The following is a 27,310-nucleotide window of genomic DNA, read 5'->3' as shown; positions in this document are numbered from 1 at the left end:
GAATACGGCACAATGTTTCCTTTAGGGAAATATGTTTCAAGTAAAAAATCCTTTGCTGCCAAGATAATATGACTGCTAGTCTACATTTAAACACTTCAGTATTGTTAATTTCTTTTTCAGAGGTCCAACAGTCTTCAGCCCTTTTTAGTTGCACTACTAACACTTCCACTACATTTCTATTTGACTACTTCAATGTGTTCCTGAGATCCAGTCCTGGGCCCACTTACTGTGCTATCCTAGGTACATCAACTGGGGAATAAGCCCCATGAATTCTGCCTTCTTGCATCTAATGTCCTTGCAGTGCCTTAAACCACAACTCGCGTCAGCATGGCTAGGAATGATGGAGGTTGCAATCCAAAACCGGGTGGGGAAAGCTGACGTACAGGATTGCCTCCTTAAAAAGCATTGTGGCGTAGTGGTTAAGAGCGTGGGACTGGGACTCAGACGATCTGGGTTCTAGTCCCCGCTCAGCCGTGGAGCCAACCGGGTGACTTTGGGCCAGTCACAGACTCTCAGCCCAACCTACCTCACAGGGTTGTTGTTGTGGGGATAAGAGGGAGGAGGAGATGTAAGCTGCCTTGAGCCCTTTGCAGGAAAAAGGCAGGATATAAATTGAAAAAATAAATAAATAAATAAATAACCCCCGCGGAATATGTAAACGTGTATAGGATTGGGCTGGGGAGCGACAACTCCACCCGGCACCGATGCAGCGGAGGAGACAGGCAAGTAACGCGGCCTCCAATTGGCCGGCCGGCCGAACAAGCGTGGGCGGAGCGCGCTGCTCCTCGGCAGATGCCTGAGCGCGCTGGTGGGAAGCATGTGGGCTTGTTTCAAGCAGCTGGGTCGGGCAGCCTTTGCTGCACTTCCACCGCGGACGGCAGTAAGGGCGAGCGGCGATGGGCGAGGGCTGAGCCTGCTGGCTTGGAGCCGGCGGCAGAGCTTCGGGCGGCGGCTGGAACGGGCGGCAGGCGATGGTCCGCTCTGCAGTTCTGGCTGTAAGTGCTCCGAGGTGGGTGGGGAAACAGGCAAGGTCCTTGTGCCTGTTTATGGCGAGTTTGCTTTCCTGCTCTCCCAGCCCTGTACACGATCTGCAGCATAGTGTGACATAATGAGAAATGATGTTGCAGTTAGTTATGTCCAGGGACGTCTTAACACGTGGGCCTGATGGGCACTTGCCCCTGGGCCCCATACTAATCTGTGTACGTTAACCCTTGGAAAATTGGAAAACTTCCAAAATTAACTGTAGTTGTAGTTGTCGTAGGGGCCCCAGTGCACTGTTTTGCCCGGGGCCCATAATGCTGTTAAGACAGCCCTGCTTGTCTTGTTCTTCAAGGAAGTTCACAGTGGCCTTTGCCCAAGGGTACGGATTAGATCCATGCCTGCTTGACTTCACCAAGTCTGCAAGACCCTTTACCCTATGCCCCCTAATAATAATAATAATTATTATTATTATTATTATTATTATAACATTTCTAATGCAGGTGCTTAATAGAACTATAAGCAGGGTATTTCTTAACATGTTCAGAATTGGGATCTGCTGTAGTCACTAGAGACCAGCGTACTAGACCTCCATTAAAACGCCAGTTTATGTCGAGGCTTGAGCAAAGTAGCTATGCTATCTTATTCCACTAATAGGCAGTTTTTCACGCCTATTAGTGGAATGAGAATGACTGTCATACTTGTATAAAGAAAGCTGCAAGTATGGCATGTTAAGAGGAAGTGGCACCTCCATACCGGATCTGCAAATATGTATTTCAGTTATTTCCAAACTTGGAGAGGGTGAGAAAATGCCAGTGTGTCACAACATCAGTGCTGTTGGTGGGATTTGTGACTCTTGGCAGGTTTACATTTTACCAAGTGTGAAGGAGTGTTAGAACTGAGTATAAACTCCAGATGCAAAGAAAGCTAGGGTGCCTGTATACTTTAACAGTATAAAAAAGCTGCACTTGTTGAAATTATCTGCATAACTGCTGTTTGTGGAGACACCCAAAGTACTTCCAGCCTTCGTGCATGAAAACGGATTCTGCAGCCATTCTCTTTTTCCTCCTCAACCATCCTTTATGTTTAATTATTTTTGTGGTTTAAAACAGGGATGAGAGAAGCTCTGGGAAAACATAGGACGATGTCTGGGGCCCTGTTCAGTGACAATGTACAATGAAAGCCTTGTGTGCAGCACCCCCAGTACTGCCCCCTCTGGTGACCTTACAAATGGGATACATGGACTTCAATAGCAGGGATTTCCTTCTCCCATGTGTGTGCAGTGAGTTGACACCAGGGGCAGAGGTCTCACTATTTGTTGCTGTCTGTGTGAACACAGTTTTAGATTGAGGTTGTGGTGAAAAGGTTAATACACTCAAGATGAATACTTGATCATGGATTGTTTATGTTATACATGGGATTTTTGCTTGCTGGTGAAGAATGAGGTCTGAAGAAGCATAAGAGCAAGCACTACTCCTGCAGTAGTGGGTTTATATGTAAACAAATGTCTTACATAGTTTGGTGAAATCAAGACACATATTTACATTCCTACGTTAAAATATTTGGAGCTGGGAATTAAATGTTTCCCACTGAGTTAAATCCAATTTTATGCATGTGAACTTCCACTTACGCAACAAAGTGTCTTCATGCTTTCCTCCCTGTGCTCTTCTTCACTCATGTACAAATCTGCTTCAGAGGGTTGAAGGATTCTTCAGAACAGATTTGGGGTATATGTGGGGGGGATTTGAGAGAAGGGAAATCCCTTTTGTTCATGATTTCCACTCTGCTGGTAGATAGCCTGCTTTGGATGCAATCTATAAAGGCATAAGGTGACTCTCAAATGTGTATGAAAGTGAATCCTTCCTGAATCTTGCCTCTCTGCTCTAATATCCTCTCAAAGTGGACAACACTTGAAGTGAAAGTTTAAATTAGTGGTATGGTTTAAGAGTGGGACATAAATAAATTGGGGTAATTCAGCCAAACTGATCTCTATGGGCCTGAAAAGTGGGGTAACCACTGACCCGTTCACTCATCCACAACTGGTGAATCAGTACAACTGCTTTCCTCCTCTGCAAATTATTGTAGGCACTTCTGTGTGGCAAAACTCAACATTCACATGAATGGATTACCAATTCATTTAGTTCCCTAAATAAAACAGCACATGCAATCTTAATACCCTTTTGCCTTTTTGTAAAGAGGGCTGAGAACCAAATGTGAGCAGGATGTGTGCGGAAGACACAGATGATCCAATCTGCCACCTGATGACATCTGCAAAGTGATCCCATAAATTCACCCCATGAGTACTACTAGCAGAGGCTTTTATTGTGCCAACCTTCTGCCTTTTTTCTTCTCATAGAAAGAAAAGATGTAATAATGCAACAGTGTCTTTTATTAGTGCTAGGACTCTTCATTGAAAAGCATGTTAAAACATCTGTGCAGTCATCCTTCTCTTAGGAAACATATATAAAATTCAGATAAGTGCCAGCTCGTAGTGGAAAATATCAGAGAAGCGACTTAGGATTTTCCTTACCCCACTTAAAGCTTGTCTAGAAAGTTTATTTCCAAACTGGCTTTTAACTAAAATTGGACAGCAGCTCTATATCCCAGCCATTGGAATAAATTGGTGTCTTGATGGCCACATTAGACTTTGCGGTACTGATTTTGTTTCATTTTTTCCTGTTTTTACAGATCTAGAAACAGAAAGATTGATTGTTTGCCATTTTTGCAGTGCTGAAGATCACAATGTCTCCTACAGAGAACTGAGGGACTTGCTGGAATCTAAGGCCATTTTGCTTATTGATGTTAGAGAGAGATGGGAAATTAATGAGTATGGAAAAATCCCTGGATCCGTCAACATTCCATGTAAGTTACAATGCTGTCTGATTCTCAGCAGAGGGAGGGAAAAGCTGAGAGCTACTTCATCCGATGCCTTTCACAAAGGCAACCTTATGTAATAGATGCGTAGGATTCACCCACAATTTGATTACACTGTCATACTGGATTTGATTACATGTTTTTCTTTTCTATTTCATACTGGTTAGTTTTTTCTACTTCATCATGTTTCTTCAAAGAGATTAAATCAATAGTGAATCTTTATTTTTGCAGTGGGTGAGGTTGTGGAAGCTTTACAAATGGACTCAGTTCATTTTAAAGAAAAATACAATCAAGACATGCCTTCTAAATCAGACCATATAGTCTTTTCGTGTCTGGCAGGAGTGAGAAGCAAGCAAGCTTTAGCCACTGCAAAGTCTTTTGGTTTCTGCAGGTGAGTATAACATGCGTGGAAGGACTATATAGGACTGCTCGGTTTTCTTGGTGAAAGGAAAGTTGTAGAAATTTTACTTTGTGGTAGACTGAAAGCAGAGCTTGTACTTGAAGTTAGTGAAGAGAACATAAAAATACAAATTTTGATATTCCACTTTTGAGCTGAGGTTAATCAATGGGTAAAAATCAACATAAGTCCTGCTTGAAGTAGAGCCACTGAGATGAGTAACTTAAGATCCAGGTCTTGCAGAAGTGAATTATACTGGAACTCTTGTCACCCAGGCTCCATCTTTTTCACCATTCCCAGCACTTTACTGATTTTGGTTGAAAGCATCTGAACTAATTATTAGACAACTCAGAGTGGCAAGACTAATAAAACAAGTGAATTTCCTCTTTTTTAACTAGTAGTTCAACTAGTTTTCTTGTGCTTTGGAATGCCACAGGTAATCATTTGAGACAAATGAATAGAAAAAGAATCCTAAGGGAATCCTAATAGGCCAGTCTTACCCACTTGTATTCAGAGCAGTGATTTGGAGACAGCAATACAGCAGGAAGTAACTGTAGTTCTATATGACTGTAACTATTTAATGGAATGAATTCGGATGCTTTGGACTTTGCTGCTCTCCTTAGTACTGCCTTCAAGGAGCGTAGGTCCTCTGCTGTAAAACACATCCAGCAGAAAGCATCCAATTTTGAGCCTTTTCCTGTAAGGAGCTGTGACCCATACTGGTGCAGTTCAGATGATCATCCAACACAATATTTGCTGCATTTTAGTGACTACATTAGAATTTCTGGCAAGTGAGATGACCTCCACTTGAGTGTACAAGCAGGGAGTATACACTGAAGGCTTATTCATGATTTTTTAAAGTATGATCTTCAGGACTGCCAGAATGCAGCATTCATGCAAAAAGATAACAAGCATCTGAGCAATCGTTGATTGGAATTGCACTACAATAATTCAGAAGCCAATCCAGCCACGTTCAGAACTTAAGGCTGCCACTTCTAGTCATACTTTCTTGGGTAAACCCATTGAACTTTAGTGGAACCTGTCCTGCCCCATAACAAACTTAGTTGTTGACTCTCAGCACTATCTATAGTTGTATTATTCTTAAAGAAGGAAATATTATAAAAACAAAATGGCAACAAGCTATTGGGTATGAGCAAAACTTTTCCTTTAACACTTCAAATATTGCCACTTTTCTAGAAGAATTAATATTGATTGGTAAACAGCTGAGTAAGGACAATGGGTTGCATCTACTGCATGTCAGATTCAGTGCATAGAACCCAATTAATAGAGACACTGGGTTTGCACAAACAGGATAGGAAAAGAAGCCACAGTGGCTTCTTTTCCCCACCCAGTGCATGTTGCTTCCTTTCCATAATTGTACTTGCTGCATGTGAGTTGCTTCATCTGCTGAACCTGGCAAAGTGGCCATGGCCTCCAAGCTATCCTGTAACTCATAGTTTGTTCTATGGTTCCTGGATGGTTTAGGAGGAAGACTCATGGCATACCATGGGACAGACACAAGAAACATTGTGGGTCCTTTCCCTGTTGCTGTGATCCTGGCCAGTATTTAGACAAGTCAAACTTAGGGATTTTAGAGAAGGCAACATTGTAGAAAGCCAGTAAATACTTGTAATTCCGATACTTTACAAAGCTGGGTATGACAGTGTTTCTCATCTTCCTTGATGAGGAACAAACAAACTATCAGCTGGTCTTATTCTACTTTGTTCCTTTCTCTATCCTATATGGGAATTTTATTGAAACCATCAGTCTTTCACTGCTGTTAGGCAACTGGAATCAGAATTTAAAATATACTACTTTACTAATGTTTGGCTGCAGCCCAGTGATTTCAAATAATTTTTAAGTCAAAGGTACATCTACTTTGAGAAAAAGGATTTCGGCTTCAGATAGTGTGGGTTATACTGTTTGTTTTCTGAGGATATTGTGAATTGTCCTCATTTCATTTTTAAAAAATAAGTGCTGAAGAAGCTTAGAAAGGATCTATATCTGGATGTGGAAGGTTAACATCACTGCACAGATACTGCTCTGAATAAATCAGTGATTCTTCTCTAAGAGGATAATGAAAGTACCTGTAAAATACCTTACACAATAAGAAAAATGACAGAAATTGACGTGTGCTTTCAGAGCTCAGCAGTATGGAGGTGGCTTTCAAGAATGGGCAGAACATGAATCTTCAGTGAAAAAATGACTTCTAGAATAATTATTCACCATCTTGCAACTATACAGGTTATGGCTAACACCCTTATCTTAAAGATCTATACACATTCGTAACCTTGGAATGTCTTAGACAGTAAGAAAGAATTGAGGCCTGTTTCCAGTATTCACCCTGACTTTTCAACTTTATGGAAATCTTTACAAAGATGCAAAAGTTTGAAAATGCACTCTTAAATAAAATGTTCTATTGTAACTTAAGAAATTTGCAATCATAATTTGTTTTAAGAACTGAATGGATTTTGACTTGAAACACATTGGATTAGAATGATGTTTCATCATTCTCATTTCTGCTTTTCTCACTGATTTCAGTGAGGCTACTCTAAAATTGTCTGCATCAAACCATTGGAAGTAAATTGTATGTAGGAAATCTTTAATCACAATCTCAGATTTTTTTAAATTATAAAGCTAGTAATGATAGGCCAGAAAGAAAATATGTTGCTTAAAGCATTAGCTACACATGAATGGAACTCAGATATTTAGCGACTGTGCCCTGAGTTTCCTTTTCTTGCTTGAGTTTTTGTATTAAACAATCGTAGAAATTTTTATTGGCACATGCTTTTCTCCAAGCAGGGATCAAATCAGAAATTTTATATACTAATGCAGATTCCATCAGAGTTACTAATGCTTATCAGCTACCATTAAACAGAAGCAGCATCTCCTTCTAGTTAGGTATCTTCATTGGTCTTTTGAGTTTCACTTTATACCCACACACCCTTCTCTCTACCTGATTTATGTAATACCATAAATACAGTGTTTATTTTTAATTATGGAATTAAAAAAATATAGTCAAAACTGTCAATTTGTATTTGTTTTTATTCCTACCCGGCTAGTCCATATTACAAATAAAGTGTAAACCCTCAAGGGAACAAAATTAATTTCCAAACTACTACAGACATGGTGTCTTCAACCATTTGTGTTAGCAAGATCACAGGCATCAATAAAATAAGCAAAACAACTAAGGGGAGTAGGAAAAGGCCAAAAACACATCACTTCTCACAGAAATGTTTTTGTAAGTCAGTACCCAAAAACACGCTATATAAAAATAACTTCAACAGTTAAATGCAAAGAGCCCAAGCACTTGCATACAAAAACACTTTGGTTGCACTTAATTGAGGGACAGATCAAGTAGAGGCAGGCGCTGCTGCTTTTTAAAAAATCAAGTTTTAGGACAAGCACCACGTGACAAGACCCTTCCAACCAACATTCCTTTGTTTTCATAGCAGTGGAATGTTGTTTTCTGGGGTGAAGTGAGAGCTTAGACTGAAATCCAATAGTTTTCCTGGTTTTGTTTTTTAGGATAGGATACAAAAACAATTACTAAATGCACAATCTGTCCATTAAAATCTAAGGGCTTTGGACCAGGTTCCATTTTCAGTGGGACCGAACAGCACAGGATATGGCCCTCCAGTTGAAAAAGCAACTTAGGGCATGACCCGATGCATGTTTAGACAAGCTAGCTGGGCAATGCTGGAAGTTCTCAGACTTTTTTCCTGTCTAGGTATGCACAGGGTTGCACCCTAAGCTTTCGAGATAAATTTTACAGTATTTTTAATAAATATTTTACTATTGAGTCAGATATAATCTCATCTGAATATCTGCCACTTTCTCAAGAGGCCATTGTAACGTATCATTCATAGTAGCAATGAAGGCATACTAAATTCTAGCACACAACACACACCCACCATGACAACCTCAAACAAATTGGTTCTTTACTTGATTAGATTACAAAACTTGACTTGCAATGTGCACAAGGGCTTCATTGTTTAGCATTTGTAAAGAGTGAAATGTTCTTCCCTACAACAGCCACAATTTGCATGATACATATTGCACTTGTTTGGGTATCCCACATTTCATTTTCCACATACAAGCTGTAGGTACTAAAAGCATCTCACATTGTCTAGCTCGTGTTTTCAAGGAGTGCCCCCCCACCAGGTATTTACTAAAAGTGTGTTCTCCTTATACAGTATCCACTGACATTCAAAGTATATACCTGGAAAGTTAGGATCTCCCATCCAACATGTCAAAGTTGCCTCATGTGGTTAAACTAGCATTAGGGTAACAAAGATCCAGTTATGTTCGCCCAATTTCATGTTAACAGGATTTTGCAGACTCTTTACTATTTTTTCAAACAAAAAAAGTACTGAATTCTGTCCATACTCAATTGAATAATTTTTTCTAGCATCATCCCAGGCTTTTGATTTGTTTGGAGTCTTGCCTATGTATTGTGCCACAACTCAAACAGGTATATGTCTAAGGAAAAGCTTTCAGTATGCTTGACAGAAACATTCTTCAAGTTTTTTTCTTAAAAGACATTATTGAAACCTTCTGTCCACATCTTCACACAGGAAAAGATCCCAACGTGTCTTAATCCAAAGTGGTCCATAATGAATGTCTTTGGAATGTCTTAAGACTGGCTGTAGCTAGAGTTCTGACTTCCATTTGGACCTTGATCACTTTCACTGTTTGGAATAAAGCAGATGTGAACATATATTTATGACGTATTTTATTTCTGTTAAGCCAGACCATGATGGTGTTTGCAACTGCTAACATGCATTCAGGAAATCACAATCTTGGCTATGGATGTTTCCATGTTCTTGAAAGCACAGTATGAAGACTTTTGCTGTGGTCCAGATCCATCTTTCTGCAGGTACCACCTTAAACACTCATGAGTGGTTACACTTGGGTAGAAATGAAATGTACGGGGTAAATAGCCTCAGGAAAAGTCCCTTCAATTCCTTTCAATTGTGAGATCTGTTTTATGCTCTGGTTTCTGAGCCCTCCTGCTTTTAACAAGCTTTGAACTACTACATTAACTGGTGCTCATGTACAGAGAGGCACAGCTATCTGTGCATTAATTTGCTCTTAACATTGGTAAAGCTGAAAAGCATATTTACACAAAACACTAGATACAGAATTTAGCACCACAGCAAGCTCAGGGCCAATTCATTAGCAGAACTGTAAGAGGCCAAAGGGGTCATTTTAGAGCCAATCTAAAATTGCAACAGTCTACTCATCAGCTTATTACAAGTAAGGCAAGCAGGCAGAGCGCATTTTAGAAAGATACCAACAGAGCAAATGCTTTAAGCTAAACCAGGGACAAAGAACCTCAGGCCCAAAAGAAAATCCAGCCCTGCTGGAGTCCCCCAAGCACTGATTTTTTATGATTTCCCCATTTTTTTCTCCCATTTAAATGGTTAAAAAGTCTTTCCTAAGGCTTATAGTTGCTGTCAAGAACTGCATGCCAGGGATATTGCATTTTGGGCCATCTCACCATTGGAACATGGGTCCTGAGAGCTTCTCCAGAATTACTACATAAGTCATAGGGGAGGGAAAAGAATTTCAAGATACATACCTGTTTGGAGGTGGTTTTGGTTTAGGCATCTTACTTAGAATAGAAGTCATTTCTTTCCTTTCATCAAAGTTCTTCCATTGTTCATACAGTTTCAAGATTACCCTGATAATTTCTAAAATCTGGAAGAAAAAAATATGCCTAGATGACAACATTATAGGCACTTTTCTGTGAGTCTTTTAATGGGCATCTGTACAATTACAATGTACAAGCCATTAATAATTTAAATTTATTATTTAAATTAATTTAATTAATAATACAATGAACAAGCCAGGTAATAATTTGTCTCAAGTGAATCTACCCTCTGCATCCTTGCATACTATTTTCTTCTTTGGGTAGAGTGAAGGTCAGACATTGAACTCATCTTCAAACGTTTTAACATCTTAAGCCACTGGTACTTGGGAGTATTTTTCTTTTTAAGAAAGATCAAGACTGGGCTTTGTTATTAACTACCTTCTGTTATGATCTTGATACATACTTGGGCAGCCAAGCACACTGGGTATGGGAATGGTAATACACTGTGGTCTCTGTTAGTAAGTTCATATTTTATCCCTTCAGAATTATCACACACTTGGGTATTTGCCAACTTGATCCAAGTCAGGGTTGTGCATACTCTTTCTGCTGTTTTTTAAAGAGTAGAGATCTTGCTGAGAGAAAGATATATTAAGGTGCTAGATGCAGTCCCTTTCTCCCAGCTCCCCTTTACTCACCATGCAGCTGATTGGAAAAACTTCAGCTTTCTAGAAAATGGGCTATAAGTAGACATATCCCTGCCTACTCCACATGCACTCTGAAATCCTTGTCTACAGGATATGTAGAGAGCTACAAAATTAGTCTAATGTGCAGTAATCTCAAGACCAAAAAATAGAAGCACTTTTATTCAGGCCAAGATTTCAAGTTGTTGACTCCAGTCCCAAATCATACAGAGCTTTGCAACAAGTGCCCAACAGCTCAAATTGTGCCCTCGAATGGAACAGGAGTTCTGTTTAAGGTACAATCCTATTCAAGGTTATACAGCAAAAGTCACATAACTCCCAGGATTCCAGTGCTAAGATCAGTAGGCCCTTTTCTGTCTAAACATGTATACGCTTACACCCTTAGTGATTCTAGTACCTACTCCCAGTTAAAAGCTTCTTAGCATTTATTTTAAACTGCTATTTCTAAACAGCCTTTTAAGGTAGCCTTATATACAACACATTAAATGCTGAAATTACACGTGACACAAAGTTTCCTCTATTGTTCAGCTTTTTAAAAAATCAAATAGTAGCCTCCATGGGAGCTTGCAATCTTTGGTGGAAAACTGGATCGGTGGAAAAGACCATCTTAACTCTTTCCCATTTGCGCAATTCTCCACTTAAAATCCACAGATGATGCATTTATAATTGGGGGAAAGCTGCAGATGAAGAACTGGCTGAGAAGAAATTTTGGGCAGAAGCATGGTCTAGAACAAAAATGGACAAAGAGCCTCTCCTCTTAGATTTGCCAGTCAATACTGCCACTGCTGCAGGAAACATGCCTGTAACTGAATAGCAAGCGTAGTTTCAGTCTTGGAGAGCCTTTCTGCTTTTGTTTGCATCTCAGCAGCATGATGAACTGCTATTAGCAAGAATTTAGTAATATGCCATATACAAACACAGGGAGACCGCACTGCAGAAGAAACACATCACAGCTGAAGTTTTCTACTTTTTTTTAAGAAAACAAAATGTGCCACTGGGAGCTTGGGAGAAGGGAACCAAAACCACAAACAGGCGTTTGATTCCTTCCAAGAGCTGGCAAAACCAGCAATACTTCATATATTGGCATTTCTTCAGGATTAAACTTCCTAATTAATATAAACAACGGAAGGCAATTTGTTGGAAAACTTGTTTCCTGGGGGACTTTGCCTACAAATCTGGAGTAAGATTTGTAATTTGTAGTGGTTGGCAAAATTGGGACCATATCTAAATCTAAGTTGTCTAACATTGAATTTGCTCCCAAACTCAAGGTTAATATTCTGAAGAGTTTGTACACATTTTCAGCATGTAACCAGCTAGTCCAACTGGTTCACTATTCTGGAACCAACAACATACCACTTTATACAAGGTCAAGTGACTAGCATACATAATTCCACATGCCTTAATAAATCTGTAGCTAGTAAATAAATTGTAACTACCTTCTCCATATCAACAGAGAGCTCAGCAAACCACTGTCTAGCATCCTTTTGCTGGACAACACAAGCCACATGTAGACAAGCTGCAAAGCAAGCCTATTATTATTATTATTATTATTATTATTATTATTATTATTATTATTATTATATTTCTATGCCACCCCACAGCCAAATTTCTCTGGGCAGTTTACAACAATCCCTAAAATAGACAATAAAATGCAGTAAGAATCAGAAAATTGGAAAATGTTTAAAAGTTACCCAGAAGTTGCCCTGGTCCATTAGAAGTAATACTGCATGAACCTAGTTTCCTAACTCTTCCCCCTCTTGCTTTCCCCTCTTGTACAACCATCAAGCTTAGATGTACTCCAGTTTGTCAGCTGCCAGAACTTATTGTTTAAATACCATTCCCCTCACAAGAGCAGAGTTTCCATTATGCCATTATAGGCATATTATTATTATTATTATTATTATTATTATTATTATTATTATTACAACATTTCTATGCCGCCCCTTGCCGAAGCCTCGGGGCGGCTTACAACACAATAAAATACATTGAAATACAATAGCACATAATAAATTACCATTAAATACAAAAATACAAAAAATACATTGAGTTACAAACATAATAATATAAAATTAAAATTATCAGTATAAAATAAGTAAATAAATAATATAGGAGGAGAAAAGAGAAGGAAGAAGAAGTTGCCCTGGCCAGATCATATATTTTAACAATTAAAATGATGTTTAAATAAAAAGGTCTTTACCTGGCGCCGAAAAACCAGTAACGACGGTGCCAGGTGGACCTCATTTAAAATGCATCTTAAGTTTAATTTACCAGTTTTCCATTACATTTTTAACTGTACATCTCAGCCATCAAAGGCATTTCAGATGGACCCAAATATTCCATTCAAGTAGCAGTAAAGCATGTTAAAATTTCACCTACCTAGAGCTATCATGAAAGGAGGGTACAGCAGACAAAGATCAGTTCTGTATGTGTCATTCACTATCCTCCTGCACAGACAAAAGCAACAGTTCACCATGCTGTTGTTCATGGCCATGGCCATGCCAAGGCAGTATGACATAGAAACAAGGGTTGGTTTCTTTTTTGAGCACCTTTATGAAATCAAGGTATTAAGTATAATCTAAGCAGAGAGCCATTGTTTCTATATCTTGTTCTACTTGAAACATCAGTCTAATTCCTGGCCAAATGACTGAGCTGCATCCAGAGACATGAGGTTATCTTCCATGCAGCCAATCAGGTTTTGTCATCAAGATGTCTGACAAGATTTGCTATTATTCAAAAGAAATGGCTGTACAGCTATTTGCCTGGCTTCATGCATTTTCCCTGGCGGATTTAAGTAGTGCAAATCCCTAGGCAATTTCTTAGCTCCTGTTGCTCTGGCAACTTGTGAAAAAGTTCAATTGCTGACAAAGCATTGTTTGCAAGATCGGTTTGGAATTCAGCTCATTTTTCTTCATCTTCACTCTTATTCAAATGAAAAGATTATCTGCCATTTATTTTTATTACCAAGCAAGGGGAAGCAGCATGTCTTCTTGGCCCATATCCTGCACATACTGGAGTAGAGGTCTATAGGGATGATACACTATCAAACAGCAGTCCTAGAAAGATTGTGTTTTAAAAAGGAAAGTTAAAATTAAACACATGGCAAAGGTCGTTAGTAGGCATTCCAACTAATCAGCATCAATACGTTATGTGCTTCTTCCCATCATTTCAAGTTTCAGAAAGTCAGCATGCAGCATCCTTTAGTCTGTCAAAATGAAGGCAATAGTCTCCCTCCTTAGAATACTTCTCTGCAGACTGATGGGCAGCATGTTCATTTCTATCTCCCCTGGAGATCCAAAGTGACACATCTGCAGAAACCTTACTTACCAGCAACCTTGGATTCCTCATTGGAAATAAACACTGCCAAATGACAGTCTGTTACTAAAGCAACATAAACAAGGAACTTGCCAAAATAACTGAGACTAGTTCGAAATGTAAATGCATTCTCACTTTTCATCTTGACAGGCAAATGCTGAATTACACCAGGAGAAAGCCGGGTCGTGAGCTAGGAATAGAGGTGCAATGCACAAGAGCGAGCATGCTGCAAGCTACACTCTTAAAACTCCCAAACCTTGTTACTCACAATGTATCCCTCAGAAGGTTATTTAGCATAAATACATTGCCAGCATTAAGCTGATTTCCAAGGGGAATGTGGCTTAGCAGTATGGACTGGAGTTTCACCCTTTGAGAGTTGTTAAGGACTAAATTAACATTCCAGGACTTCTACTACATGGAGTGTCAGCCACAGTTGGACCATCTTATAGAGTACTTTATTCTAGATAACTCCTTCATAGGGATTATATCACTCTGCTCTTTGTGGTAACCTCACAAGACTTCAGTTGTGGTAGCTGTTACCACAAGGAATGCTACAAAAGCAGTGACCACCGTCCCGTATTTGATGTAGAAGAACTGGGCTTCCTATACTGGCTAGCATAATGGAGGGGAAAACAGCTGCACTCATATCTACACAGCAGCCAAGAATGTATCAGTCTACACAGAAAGATTTATGGGACACCAAAACATGATCGGAAAGAGGGATCATGTGTTCTTTGATCTGGATTCCATCCAATAAATATTACATCCCTCAAATCCTTAAGATTATATGTTGGCAAATATTTATAGTACTTCTCGGAAACAGAATATCAGCATGAATCCAAATGTCACTAAAAAAAACCTTGCTGTTTACATATATTCCTTTTTGCAACACTAATCTTAACTCTACTTTCAGAAACTAAACTAGCCTACTACAATCTAGTGCCCTTCCGTTATGTTAGACTATAACTTCCACCATGTCCCAACACACAACTGCAAGGCAACAGGCTGGGGACAGCTGAACTAAACCATGAATTGCTACACAATGGTAATACTCATTTCCTAGAGAAGTTTTGCAACACAACTGAGGAGAGATAAAATAATATTTGTATAGGCCATGTTGCCTTGGTAGCTTTCCCAAATCTGGGTCCTTTCAGTGTTAACAACTATAACTCCCCAAATTCCTGATTTTTAGGCATGCAGCCCTGGAATGGTGGAAGTCAAAGTTCAAACCATGTGGAGGGTACCAGTTTGGCAAAGACTGGCCTAGCCTCAGGAGAACCAGCATAAAGCAGAGGCAAAACTATGCTTCCGTTCTTCCTAGGAACAGGCCTTTAAGGTGACAACAGAGAGCCTTTCACCTCTGCTTCCATCAAAAAATATTCTGTTTGAATCCTGAAACCATTCAGCATGTTCTGCATCAGCCATGGCACTGTATTTTGTTAGGCAGAGATCCAAATGTAGCTTCAAACTAATCATGGTTAAGTAGGACTGCTTACTGTCATGTCCTTAGCCATGTTCCTGTGACTCTGCCTATTCAGTTCCTCTCAAGGCTGTACTCCACCGTTATCAAATTATGGTGTGTCCAAGTTAACTACTGTCCCTGGAACAGGTCTCAGGGCATCTTGGAAATAATGCAGCATACAGCTCAGTCAATTAAGGGCTCCGTTTTGGGTCCTGTTCCAGTTTAGAGGTACTAACTTTGGGACAATGTTCTGCATACATTCTCCAATAAAATAACAAGCAAGGATATTGTCTTAAAATCTGATCTACCCAATGGTAGGTGGCCCAGCAAGCCATTTCAAGAAACAAGCCACACCACTGCCATGGACAGGATGCAACTTACCATTTGGCCTGGTATGCTGGTCATCTTTCCTTTAACAGAGCCAATTGTGTGTTTTTCATCATGGGAAGCTAGTGAGTTATTTGATGCTCATTGCATATATGCACTTTACATGCACAAGAAGCAGTACAGGATCATACTAAGACAGCTATCTGCTTAATCATCAAAAATAATCTATCAGTGCAGATGTGGAGAGGCTGTTGTGAGTCCTGGTGGCATCCAGGAGAAAATCATGAGCTATTTTTCCAAGATGGGTGGAAATGCAATTTTTCAGAATCAGCACATGAACAACCCATTTGTAGGTTGTTAGAGTGATGTCAGAAGCTCAGATATTGTACGTTACTTATGGAATAAAACAACCAAAAGATAACCTAGGAACAAAGCATAGGTTAACTTTAGGTTGCTTACCTGATGCCCTAGTAAGTTAAAGAGGACTTACCATTAGTTCTAAGAGATAGAATTCACATTCTAGTATCTGCAAGGATAAAAATAATTTAATCAGATAGATCATATTGTATAAAAACCTATTCTTGTACAAAAAGGAAGGGAAGGGGCATGTTTAGAATTCCATAGAAATAAAATTGGATAAGCTGTGAGACTATGCTTAGGATATTTGCTATGAATGAGATGATACACACATTACTTTCATGAAGCTACAGCTGGTATTCATACTTCAACCTGTTCTACATGCACAAGTAGTCTCTACCTTATACACAACCAACAATTTCCTATGTATTGCCATACAGGAATTCTTAGTTTCTAACATAGACCCTTTAAGCAACAGATGAAACACAGAATGTATGATAAAATTAAAACTTCCATATTTATTTATTTATTTATTTATTTATTAATTAAAACATTTCTATGCCGCCCCTTGTTGAAGCCTCGGGGCGGCTCACACAACACTGAAAAGCAGCTTTGCAATCAAATATTCTACTTTGGATATTAAGCTGAGATTAATACAACAAAAAGTGTGTCCTTAATACACAATGATACATGAACATAATAAAAGCTCTGCTGGATCAGACCAAGGGTCCACCTGGCATTCACACAGTGTCCAACCAGCTGTCTACTGGAAACCAATAAGCAGAACATGAAAGCAAAAGCAACCTCCTGCCCATGTTTCCCAGCAACTGGTGTATATAAGCATACTGCCTCTTATACTAGAGGTAGTATCTAGCTATCAGAATAGCCATTCATAACCTCGTTCTCCATGAATTTGTCTAAACCCCTTTTAAAACCATTGAAATAGGTGGGCATCATTGCATGTTGCTGTAGTGAATGCCGTGGTTTTTGCTCTCCTCTATCTTGTCTCCCCTTGGCTGCTCTCTTCCCTTAAATGAGACGATTCTGGATGTTATAAAGCGCCTGAGATACTACTTCACATATGAAACATAGGCAAGACTCTTGAGGATAGGAGGCAGACATGCAGGCAACCACCAGCTGGTCTTACGTTTCTATAGAAATTGCAATGTATAGCCCCCAGACAAAAGATAAGGTAACCATCAACATGGTCCAAAGTAAATTGCCTATACTACAGGATGGACTATTTGCACAGTAGGGCTTGCAAGAGCCACATTGGCAGCCAAAGGCATTCCCTTGCAACAGTGGAAATCTAAAACCATTCTGAGCTTTGACAGATGGAGTCAAGATCTCCTAGCACCGACAGCCTATGAAAACTTGTTCTACATCAAATTACAAAAAGTGGAAAAACTCTGACCAATTTGGAATAGCTTCTTTGAGCTATATGCAGAGTAAGACTAGGTTCAATTAAATAGTTGTGTTGATCACAACTGGAATATACAGCACCAGTCAAGTGAAAAACTATCACCACACTTCTTTCCTTTCCTGGTCTTTCTTCTCTTTCCCTCCTCTGTTATCTTTGAAACATCTCATAAAAATGTAGATTCCATAATAATTTTTTGCTGTGCTTTTAAAAATCTTTATATTTGAGTAGAAAGAAGATTAAACACACTGAAAAAGCAGGAGAAGGAAAGATAAATGAAATACAACTGCATTGATCAGTCCACCCCTGCTTAAGTTATGATACTAAATCTACTTATTAAAAAGTAAGTAGGGCTTCCTTCCAAATAAACATATGATCGTGGAACTAATTTATAATTCAGAGCAGATATGCTATGAGAGGGATCTCCAACCTTTTTGGGTCTACAAGTACATTTGTAAATTTGAGGAAAATGTGTCCCAGGCACCAGCACAAAATGAATGTCCGGCCGGGGGGCAGGGGGACCGTTCACCAAATCTGCTAATGCAACAAATCTTCCATCTAAGGAAAGGTGAAGTGACGAGATTCGAGACAAGAAACTCACCGAAGCAACCAAATACAGGCAACTATTTAATTGGACCTAATTTTCTGTTCCAAAAAAATATCCATTTCACAGAAGCCAATCAATTTCTCTCATCCCACAAACACATACTCATACCCTTTCACTCTGCCACGACTTAACCAGGGTTGCTCTGCCACCCCTCCCAGTCCCCAGTCAGCAATGGTGGTACGCCCTTTTTTTTCTCCCCTTTCTCTTCTTAAATAAGAAACTTTCAAGCAGCTGGGTACCCCGTGAAGGTTCAGCCTTCAGCCAGCCTTCACCTTCATTTCCCAAGAATGTCTCTATGTCTCACATCAAACTCAGAGATGTTCTAGAGAAATAAAGACTATGTTGGAGGTTGATGCTCTGTGATGCATGCCATATCTTGGGATAAAAGTGGATTTAAAACAATAATGGGCACAGGAAAGGGCTTATTGGGCACTGAGGGAGTTGTCTGCAAGCCTGCATAGAGAAGACTCCTTGAATACCATTTTTTGTTAAAAAGGTATGATAAAAATAAAATAAATCCATAACCCTACAGACAATAGCATAGCTATGTAGCATACTTACATGGTTCATCCTATAAGGAAATTCCTTTGAAAAGGCATATGAAAATCTAGTTTTCACTGCAATAAGAAGAAATCAAGAGACATGGTAAAAAACTAAGCCAATGCACCTATCTCTGTCTCAACCCCCTAATCCCAACCCAATGCAGAATATTGGATGAAATGATTCACTTTTAAAGGCACAAGAGAATAACAAGAAACTATGTCTACTGAAGCATATGGACTTCAGATTGCAAGATATGGCTGCACATTGCAGCTGAAATCATCACTGAATGAAGTAGTATTTAAAGGGCAGAGCAAATTTTTGTTAAAAAGCATATTATTCTCAGCATGTTGTTACAGTGGGGGGGGGGATGCCAAAAAAGCTTTATGAATGTATTCATAGGCCCCTGCAAGTTGTCTGAATTTTCTACTAACGTGGAACTATTCATTAGTTTATTTCAATTTGTTTTCCATGATTGCATCATTACAATCAAATAACAAGACAGACCTCAATAAAGTATTAGGGTTATTAAAATACAACTTATTTTCATTTTAATATATACATTTGGAAGTGTATATATATTAAAAACCAATAACACTGTGCATCCTACTCTATAAAGCATCACTATGGCTAGTAGGATTTGAAAACATCTACCTGTGAAAGGCAGCATTTTTACATGTGAAACTCTTATCATACCAAGGACCAAGTTTACACTTACATACAGAAGTAGCAGCAGATATCAACCTTGTGTTTGAAACCACACCAAATTCCTAGAGCAAGAAAAGAAGTTAAATTGAACACAACCCTAGCAGCACACTGCTAGTCCTTCACAGAGAGACAAACTGCCTCTAATTTGCAGCCAGTGTGGGTCAATAATTTTATTTATGTTATATTTTATTGTATTTTATCTATGTGAGCCATCCCGAGGCTTTCGCAACAGGACGGCATATAAATACTTTAAATAAATAAATATGATGGGTCTAAGGGGGCAGTCCTTCAAGAAGGCTGTGGGCAAAGGGTGAGCAAGAATACTGCTGTACCACAACAGCCATACCCCACTCCCCTTCTTCATTCAATTGGCCTTAATGTAGCTATGCCGGCATTGTGAGTTATAATGACCCTGCCTTAGAAAGTGTTCCCCCTTCAACTGGATCTGTCAGTTGCAACATTGCTGCTGAGTTGACTCTGTCTAGCCCAGGCTTCTGCAACCTCAAGGCAAGAAAAACAACTCTCAGGACAAGGCCTGGAAGCCTTGTGCGCCTGAGGAACAGAGGCTATCAATGGGTTTGTATATATGACCAACAAAATGATCATAATTAGGAAGAATGGAAGGAAGAAAAGAAAAAAAATATACTGCTCCAGGAACCCTTGGTGGAAGAAATGCTATTTACTCTGCTAAATCCCTATATCCATTAGAAACTAGAAAAAAACAAGGCAGAAACTCAATAAATATGACAGATTGGAACAGTAATGAATTACTGTTGATTGGCACCATTGGATCTTCTGTCTCTTCCAGCAGGACATGGACAGTCACCAAGTCTTCCAAGTTCTATTAAGATCTACTCCTCTCTCCATCTTATCAAAACTTAACCAGAGAAACAAAAATGTCTACTTACCTCTACTTTGGATGCTAAAAATACACATGTGGGAGCCATAAGTACTGGATCTATACTTTTTAGGGAATACCTGGAAAGTCAAAGCATGTAAGTTTAAAGTGAAGGTACTGCTTTAAGACAATTTATTATGTTAAAAATATGAGAAAAAACTATTGTATTTCTTCTAACATTTTTCATGCTCCTACCTGGCATAGAACCTCTTGAAATAAACAGTAGCAGTAGCAATAACTTGTTGTCTTAATTTCAGATGTTCACCTAAGGCCTGGATAACTTACAAACAAAAACAATACTGAGTTAAAAGTTTCAAAATACCACCTTGCAATTTATCAGAAGCACTGAAAGTATGTCTTATAGGGTTGTAAACTGATTATTTTTCCAAAAATTCTGCAACACTATTACAATTTGATCTTATGCATTTTCCAAAAGAATGCCCTGCTTATTTCAATTAAAATTATTTTGACATTTACAGATCAAATTTAGCTTATTTATCCTCTTGGGAACTTAACAAGATTTGCCAAAGCCATTTTTTATTTTACTAGCGAAGGAACTAAGATTATAACATATTGGCCTGCTTTGGACATACAATTCCCATATTGCTAAACCACAATATCAAATATTGAATTAAAGTCCTGGCTAGTAAACTGACATGAAACCATACAATATTAAATTGAGGTTTGGACATAACCATTGTTTAACTTAATCAGGACTGGTAAACCAAAGACAAGTGGGGCACATGGTCCCATCCATTGTTCCTAGATGTGAACTATGGTTTAGCAAGCCAGGAAATATATATCCTAACTGGGCCTGTGGTTTCTCAGTGATTATTAAATGGGCTGAAAGGTGAACCCCAGCATAAATTCCAACACAATATGCACTAAACCACAATGAGTCCACATTCATACAGATGGTACTTATTTCCCACTCTTAAAGATTGTTCCATCAAATTAGTCACACCTCTAAGAAGGACAGAAGAGGTTTGTGACATGTGCAGGCAACACTTCAATATAGCAAAGGCAACAGTTTGCGCTATTATGTACAATTAGGTCAATTCTCAATTCATCTCTGGTTTAGAACTACACTGTGTCCCTTTTGAAGGCCCAGAAGCCCTCACCTGAACTATCACTAGCTTGCAATGTTTAAATATACCACAGAATGGATGCTATCTGTCCAACTGAGCCGCCAGTGTTAGCATAGTTGCTGGATTTGGCAGAGGCAGCAGGTGTTTGAAGTACGACATATTTAGTCTAGGGAAAGGGAGTGGGATGTGTGAGGAAAAGAGACTAGAGGAACTCATCAGCTGCTCCATCACAAGCTCTGCCTGCCAGTTGGCCAAGAAGCAACCCTGGTGTCAGCTGTACAGGTAGCTCTCATTTGGCCTTCCAGGCACAGGAGATGTGCCAAGCATGTCAGAAGCATCCGTCTGGGATATCAAGCAGAGGTGGAAGAACAGAATGAGAGAATGAAACATACGGTGATTACTTGGTATTTTTCCTGAATCCCTTCATCCATTCATAATCTGAACATCACAGTGCTGTATGATCTTCTGACATTTTCAAACAGTACCACAAGTTCCACTATTTCAATTCATGCATCTATGCCCAGATCTTAAAAGGCTGAAAGCCAAACAAATCATTTGCACATAGAATAATTGGCTTCAGAAACAACCTTTACCATTTTTATCAACCTGAGGCCACATTCTAATGCTTTCATTATAAGCTGTGTGCCAAATCAAGGTATCTATGTAGAGAATAAACTATGTAGAGAATAAACTCTTTGGATATATCAATCAGCAGCACTTTGCAGACATTCTTAATCAGTACTATCTTTCTCTCCTAGCTTAAGTGTACACAGAACTGATAATAGTTTAAAATAGGAGATAAAAACTAGAAGGTCCAAAGAGAAAATCGCCACCACCGCCATCACCATGACCATCGTACTATCAGTATGCCAGGTGCTATACAAAATGTAAAGTATGCATATAGCTAGGTCGTACATGCAGATTCATCTTTTCGCAACTGCAACTTTGTTAATTTGCCTGATGAATGATAAAAGCAAGACTATTTCTTTGCTATGTTGGGACAGGTTTACAACTAATTGGCATTGAATGAGGTTACTTTCTGCAAAAATAGAAACTTTACAAACTGTGACTAGGTTTAACAGGATCCATTACCATTGGGATTCACAGAGAAGAAAGAGGTACCTCAGTTACCAAAGTTACAGTCAACTAATTACTGTTTTCCCTGTTTTATATCTAAGCATCCTTTCTTTATTCTTTTCTACAGGCCTTTGAAAGAAAAAATTCAACTATTGCATGCAAAGCCTTCCCCAGACATGCATTTTATACTTATTTACTTTCAATTAAAATGCACTGATGTTGAAGACATTTCTTTTTGCAAATGTTATTAAGTTACAGTCTTAAATATTGATATGTTTATAAAGGACTGCTTCTATAGGCTGTGATTGATACAGTAAATAATCACATGCTTAGTTTTCAGAAAACAAGAGCTACTATTTAAAAAATCTTTCTAGTTAATAGTCTAATTATTAGCAAACTGTACTGTCAGGTTCCACCTGTTGATCAATTTATTGTGCAGCAATTGGTGTATGGGTTCCAGCCTCTACAAAAATGCTTCAAGGACACCAGATTACCAGTACTCACAGCACAATGATGACTAACTTAGTACTCCTATGGTTGGATGAGGTCATGAGTACTAAATGGCTAACATCCCTGACCAAAGGGATGACGAGCTGGAGCAGCACACTCTCTCAAACACACTCATCAGTCTATGCTCTAGAGTACCCCTCCTGCTTATCATTGCTTTTTCTGCAGAGCGGTGGCCCATACAGAAGTTGCAGAAACTCTACAGACATCCCTTGTCAATATCACAAGTCCCACTACTGCAGCAGGAGCTGAAAAAGATCAGCTACAGAAGTAACACATTTAGGAGGAAGAGAATCCAGGAAGTCCCATCTATCCAGACTGTATGGCACACAGACCAAATAGCATCATTCCCTCTAAATCAAGGCCTACAAGGCTATCATATGAAATCAGCATGTTGTAGAGCTCAAGGCACATTGGCAGAGTGCATGCTTTGTGTGCACAAGGTCCCAGAAAAAAAAGGATTAACTTTAGGGGGGGAAAATCAGTCTTGAAAAATATTGCATTTAAGTCTTCTTCAGGAAACTTTTTCAAGTGTTCAAGTCATGATATACTGGACAGATGTTTCCTCTAAAATGAATTTATGATTATTTGTAGGCATTTTGAGAAATTAACACAAACTCATTCTACCATAACACATACAGATCAATGGACCAAATTTGAACTGAAACCATTTTACCATTTGTAAAAAATATCTGCAGTTTCCAATATTCTTCTTCTGACAAAAATTTTAAGTCCTTTTGGCGTTCTTTCAACAGATCTTGTTTATCCAAAATCCATTGTAAGCTACAAAGGAAAAAAGGGGTCAGGGAAACAATTTTCAGAACAACTTATTATTTATTCACAATATTCACTGCACAGACTAGCATTCTACCATGGACAAAAAGGAAACATCTTGCTTTCCTTGCATATTGCATTTTGTTTTGCTTTCATTATGCAACCTAATTTCAAAGCCAGAAACTTTCCAGGATATTCAGTCAGAGGTATTCAGAACTGGTAATTGTTTACCAGTGCATTTTGTGTCTGCTGCCAAAGCCAAAAGTTGTGAAAGACATAAAGCAGCACCTCCATGAAGAGACCCTGCCCTATGAGAGACTAACATCTGGTTGTTTTGGCAGGTGTCAGATTGTTTCATATTAGGTGTGTCATGGTCCAGAGATTCAGCTGCAGAACAGAGTGACAGTTGTGGAACATCTGAGAACTAAGAGAAATTTTGTATGTATCTTTTCCCCTAGTCTGGTGACCTTTGTCTGTTTTATTTGACTAGTCTGCAAGCTGCCTCCAGAACTTTGGTCAGTAGATGGGGCATGAATTCCCATAAATACACCTTCTCCAATATGTTGCCTTCTGGAAGTTCTGGAGCAAAAGCCCCTTTGGCCCTAGCCAACAGAGCTGAGGATCAGGAGCTTGGGAACTATAGTTTGAATCATCTGGAGGGCACCATGCTTGGGAAGGCTATCTCAAGTAAAGGTCAAGCAAAACATACAGACATATTAGCACTGTATATTCAGTTCAGCCTTTCTGACTGTAATGTCTGTATAAACGGCATCTTTGCAGCATCACAGTGTCTAATGATAGGGTTTTGTAGTGCTTGGATATTATCCAACTTGGATTTAGTCTCCTACTGAAGCAAGTCTTGGTATCAACTTGTTAATAAGCTTATAAACACATCACATCTTTGTATTATAATTTAAGAATTAACAATCAGACTTACAATATCCTTCTTGGACATACTTCTTCTAAACAGATGTGTTTAAAATTCAAGCAATGGTGCTTTACACACACAAGAGTGCAAAAGGAACTAAATGGAGTGCGGCAGTCATGAGAATTATGTATAATCAGAAAGAGATCATTTTTTCCTATTTGTAGGTTCTAATTTGCATTAAGCAGAAAGATGCACCCTCACCTTGTTAGATATAACTACACCTGGGTAAAGGCATTTCATGACTAAAACCTGTCAGTATCAGTGATCTGTTGCAGATTCTTCAGTGCTATAGCATCACAAAACTTTATTTACATTAAACTTCAGGGGATGGGCAGGGAGATGATGGGGTAGAATAAGCAAGGGAAAGTACAGCAAAACTTAGTTAAGGTGTATGAAGCTGCTAAATGTGTGTAAAAGGAGAAAAAACTATAAATTCAAACAACTACCCTGCTCCTTATGTACTAAACCTAGATATCTATCTAACATCCCATATTTTTCATTGCATCTATTTTCATGTATATTTAATCAGTACTGTTTTTACTTTTGAACAATTAAAAAGAAAGAAAGAATAGTTAAAGACAGTTTGCATAAGCTGCATGAAACACAAAATAGATAAGATGGTATCTGTTATTGAACCACACTGCTGAGTGCTGACAAGATGGCCATATCAAATGTTGTTTTTTGCTATGCAGAACTCTGGTGAGTTTCTGTATAACACACCAAGCAGCACACTGTTAGTATGTCTAAAGCACCTGGTTCTACATGAAATATCACATTGCTGGTGCCACAGATGCTTTATTATCAGAAAGTATAGTTCATATTCAGTCAGAAGAATGCACCACACTAACAACTGTTACTATTAACAACTGTTAATGGATAAGATTTTTTCTAGCATCCCCGTCTAACAAATATATTGTGTTGTAGCCGCATTTGTATTAGCAACCCTATAACATTGTTTGTCTATATATAAGCCCCAACCTCAGACACTGCACTTCTAGCCATGAAATCCCAGCCCAGCCCATATAATATTGCAGTCTTCTCCAACGTGGTCTCCAGCAGATAGGTTGAGTTTCCACTCCCAGCATCCCCACTGGTCATGCTAACTGGAAGGGATGATAGCTGTAGTCCAAGGCCTCTGCAGGGTGCCAGGCTGGAGAACACTGCAGGGCTCCAATCCCCCATTATCTATCCTCACCGAGCACAATTCCACAGAGGGCACCTCCTTTCAGTACTCCCCTTTAATTGCCTGCACCCCGCACCCGGCAATCCGCACCACCTTCACTTCCTACCCTGGAGTCATCGAAACCCGCGAGAAAGAGGGCAAGAATAGCTTACTAATGCGAGCTCTGCCAGAAATTCCCTGCCATGTAGAGGAGCGAAGGCGCGGGGAGCGTCTTCTTTTCTGCTTGCCCAAGCAGAGAGTACCAACCCCGGTGCCCGGTGCAACCTCCTCTTCTTTCCCTTTTTCCAGGAACAGGAACAGCTTCAGCAGCAGGAAGGAGTCTTGCAAAGCCGCGGCGCTCATAGAAGCGGCAACCTCAGCGCTGTGTGCTCCTCCTCTGTCGTCCGGCCAGCCAGTTCCCTCGCAGACGAGTTCCCCCTGGAGGTGACGCACCAGCGCGCCGCTGGCTTTCCCCGTAGCTGCTCGGGGGTCGGGCGTCCGCTCGTGCGCGCGGGCCTTGAAGTCGCTTTGCCCAGTAAATGCGCACTCCTTAAACGCGTGCATCCATTTCTCAGGTATTTATTTTTCCTTTTTTGCTCCCAGTAACCCTAGCGGCACCTCCAGGCCCGGCCTTGTCAGCGTCGCATGACCAGAAGAGCCGAATCTGAATGTATGCGGACCGGTCCCGCCTCATTTCAACTTGGATCCTGAGTTCCCCTCCGCTCCGCTCCACCATGGACAGTTTTTCTAATATCTTGCATAAGGAAGAGATCTGGAATTATTATGCTGCTTTATTATTATGCTGAATTATTATCTTATTGTTTTTCCCTCGGAAGGAATCCAAGGTGGCTTAAATAGCTCCATGTTTTAATCCTCACAACAAGCCTAGCTTAGGCTGATAGTGAGGGGCTGCCTGGTGGGTTTGCTCTGTAAGCTTCATGGCCGAGTGGGGACTAGAACTCAGGTCTCCCAGATCTGCAGTCCAACATTCTACCTGCCATGCCATGGTGGTCTTGAGCTGGCCCAATAAAGGCCTTACCCCTACCTTAATCTGATCCTAAACAGATATCTGCATGCCTTCTCTTGCCTTAGATTATAGTTTGTCAGCAAAACCTTTCTTTCTATAACAATTGACCACTTTTTTTTTTTTGCTGTTTTGTTTTGTTATGCAATTGTGGAACCTATACCAACATATATCAGGATTTTGTAAGCCTGTACTGCTGACTTACAATTTTTAATGTGAACTGAGTATGAAGAGCATCCTTATAATTTTATTTATTTGGATGTAGAGCCCACTTTTTTTTCTTATAACAAACTCAAAGTGCCTTACTTCATTCTCCTGCTGCTCTCTGTCTTAACTCCACAACAGTGGGGCTGAGAGTCTGACAGGCCCAAAGTCACCCAGTTGGCTCCATGGCCAAGTGGGAGCTAGAACCCAGATGGCCTGAGTCTCAGTCCCAGACTCTTAACCACTACACCGCACTCCCTCTCATAATGTCCTTGCTTACTGAGTATACATTTGCTATCCATCCACATCTCTCTCATCAGCCTCCATTGACACAAGTATGGAAGGCATCACTTTGACTTGAGTTAGCAT

General features: G+C 39.6%; 2 protein-coding genes across 2 annotated transcripts; one reads left to right on the top strand and one right to left on the bottom strand.

Annotated features, from left to right (window-relative positions):
• Positions 1-797: 797 nt before the first annotated feature.
• Positions 798-7,280, top strand: TSTD3 (thiosulfate sulfurtransferase like domain containing 3). The gene is made up of 4 exons (XM_044427376.1): positions 798-995; positions 3,667-3,840; positions 4,084-4,243; positions 6,392-7,280. The coding sequence occupies exons 1-4, from the start codon at positions 818-820 to the stop codon at positions 6,453-6,455; spliced, it is 576 nt and encodes a 191-aa protein (XP_044283311.1). The 5' UTR covers positions 798-817; the 3' UTR covers positions 6,456-7,280.
• Positions 7,275-26,071, bottom strand: CCNC (cyclin C). The gene is made up of 12 exons (XM_044427389.1): positions 25,887-26,071; positions 23,526-23,632; positions 20,373-20,457; positions 20,188-20,257; positions 19,290-19,341; positions 18,593-18,648; positions 16,138-16,173; positions 13,508-13,599; positions 12,923-12,990; positions 11,983-12,062; positions 9,834-9,952; positions 7,275-8,940 (listed from the first exon to the last, which is right to left on the bottom strand). The coding sequence occupies exons 1-12, from the start codon at positions 25,916-25,918 to the stop codon at positions 8,886-8,888; spliced, it is 852 nt and encodes a 283-aa protein (XP_044283324.1). The 5' UTR covers positions 25,919-26,071; the 3' UTR covers positions 7,275-8,885.
• Positions 26,072-27,310: the final 1,239 nt, after the last annotated feature.

This window comes from Varanus komodoensis, unplaced genomic scaffold, assembly GCF_004798865.1.
Source record: "Varanus komodoensis strain SLA01 unplaced genomic scaffold, ASM479886v1 scaffold1, whole genome shotgun sequence".
Classification (NCBI taxonomy): domain Eukaryota; kingdom Metazoa; phylum Chordata; class Lepidosauria; order Squamata; family Varanidae; genus Varanus; species Varanus komodoensis.
This window is presented reverse-complemented; position numbering and strand designations above follow the sequence as displayed.

Coding starts and splice junctions, on each gene's coding strand:
- TSTD3 (XM_044427376.1), top strand. CDS start 818: ATGTGGGCTTGTTTCAAGCAGCTGGGTCGGGCAGCCTTTGCTGCACTT. Junction 3,841..4,083: donor TGGATCCGTCAACATTCCAT/GTAAGTTACAAT, acceptor TTATTTTTGCAG/TGGGTGAGGTTGTGGAAGCT. Junction 4,244..6,391: donor AAGTCTTTTGGTTTCTGCAG/GTGAGTATAACA, acceptor GTGTGCTTTCAG/AGCTCAGCAGTATGGAGGTG.
- CCNC (XM_044427389.1), bottom strand. CDS start 25,918: ATGGCAGGGAATTTCTGGCAGAGCTCGCATTA. Junction 20,458..23,525: donor GCAGATATTTTTTACAAATG/GTAAAATGGTTT, acceptor TTTGTTTGTAAG/TTATCCAGGCCTTAGGTGAA. Junction 12,063..12,922: donor TCCTTTCATGATAGCTCTAG/GTAGGTGAAATT, acceptor CTTGCTTTGCAG/CTTGTCTACATGTGGCTTGT.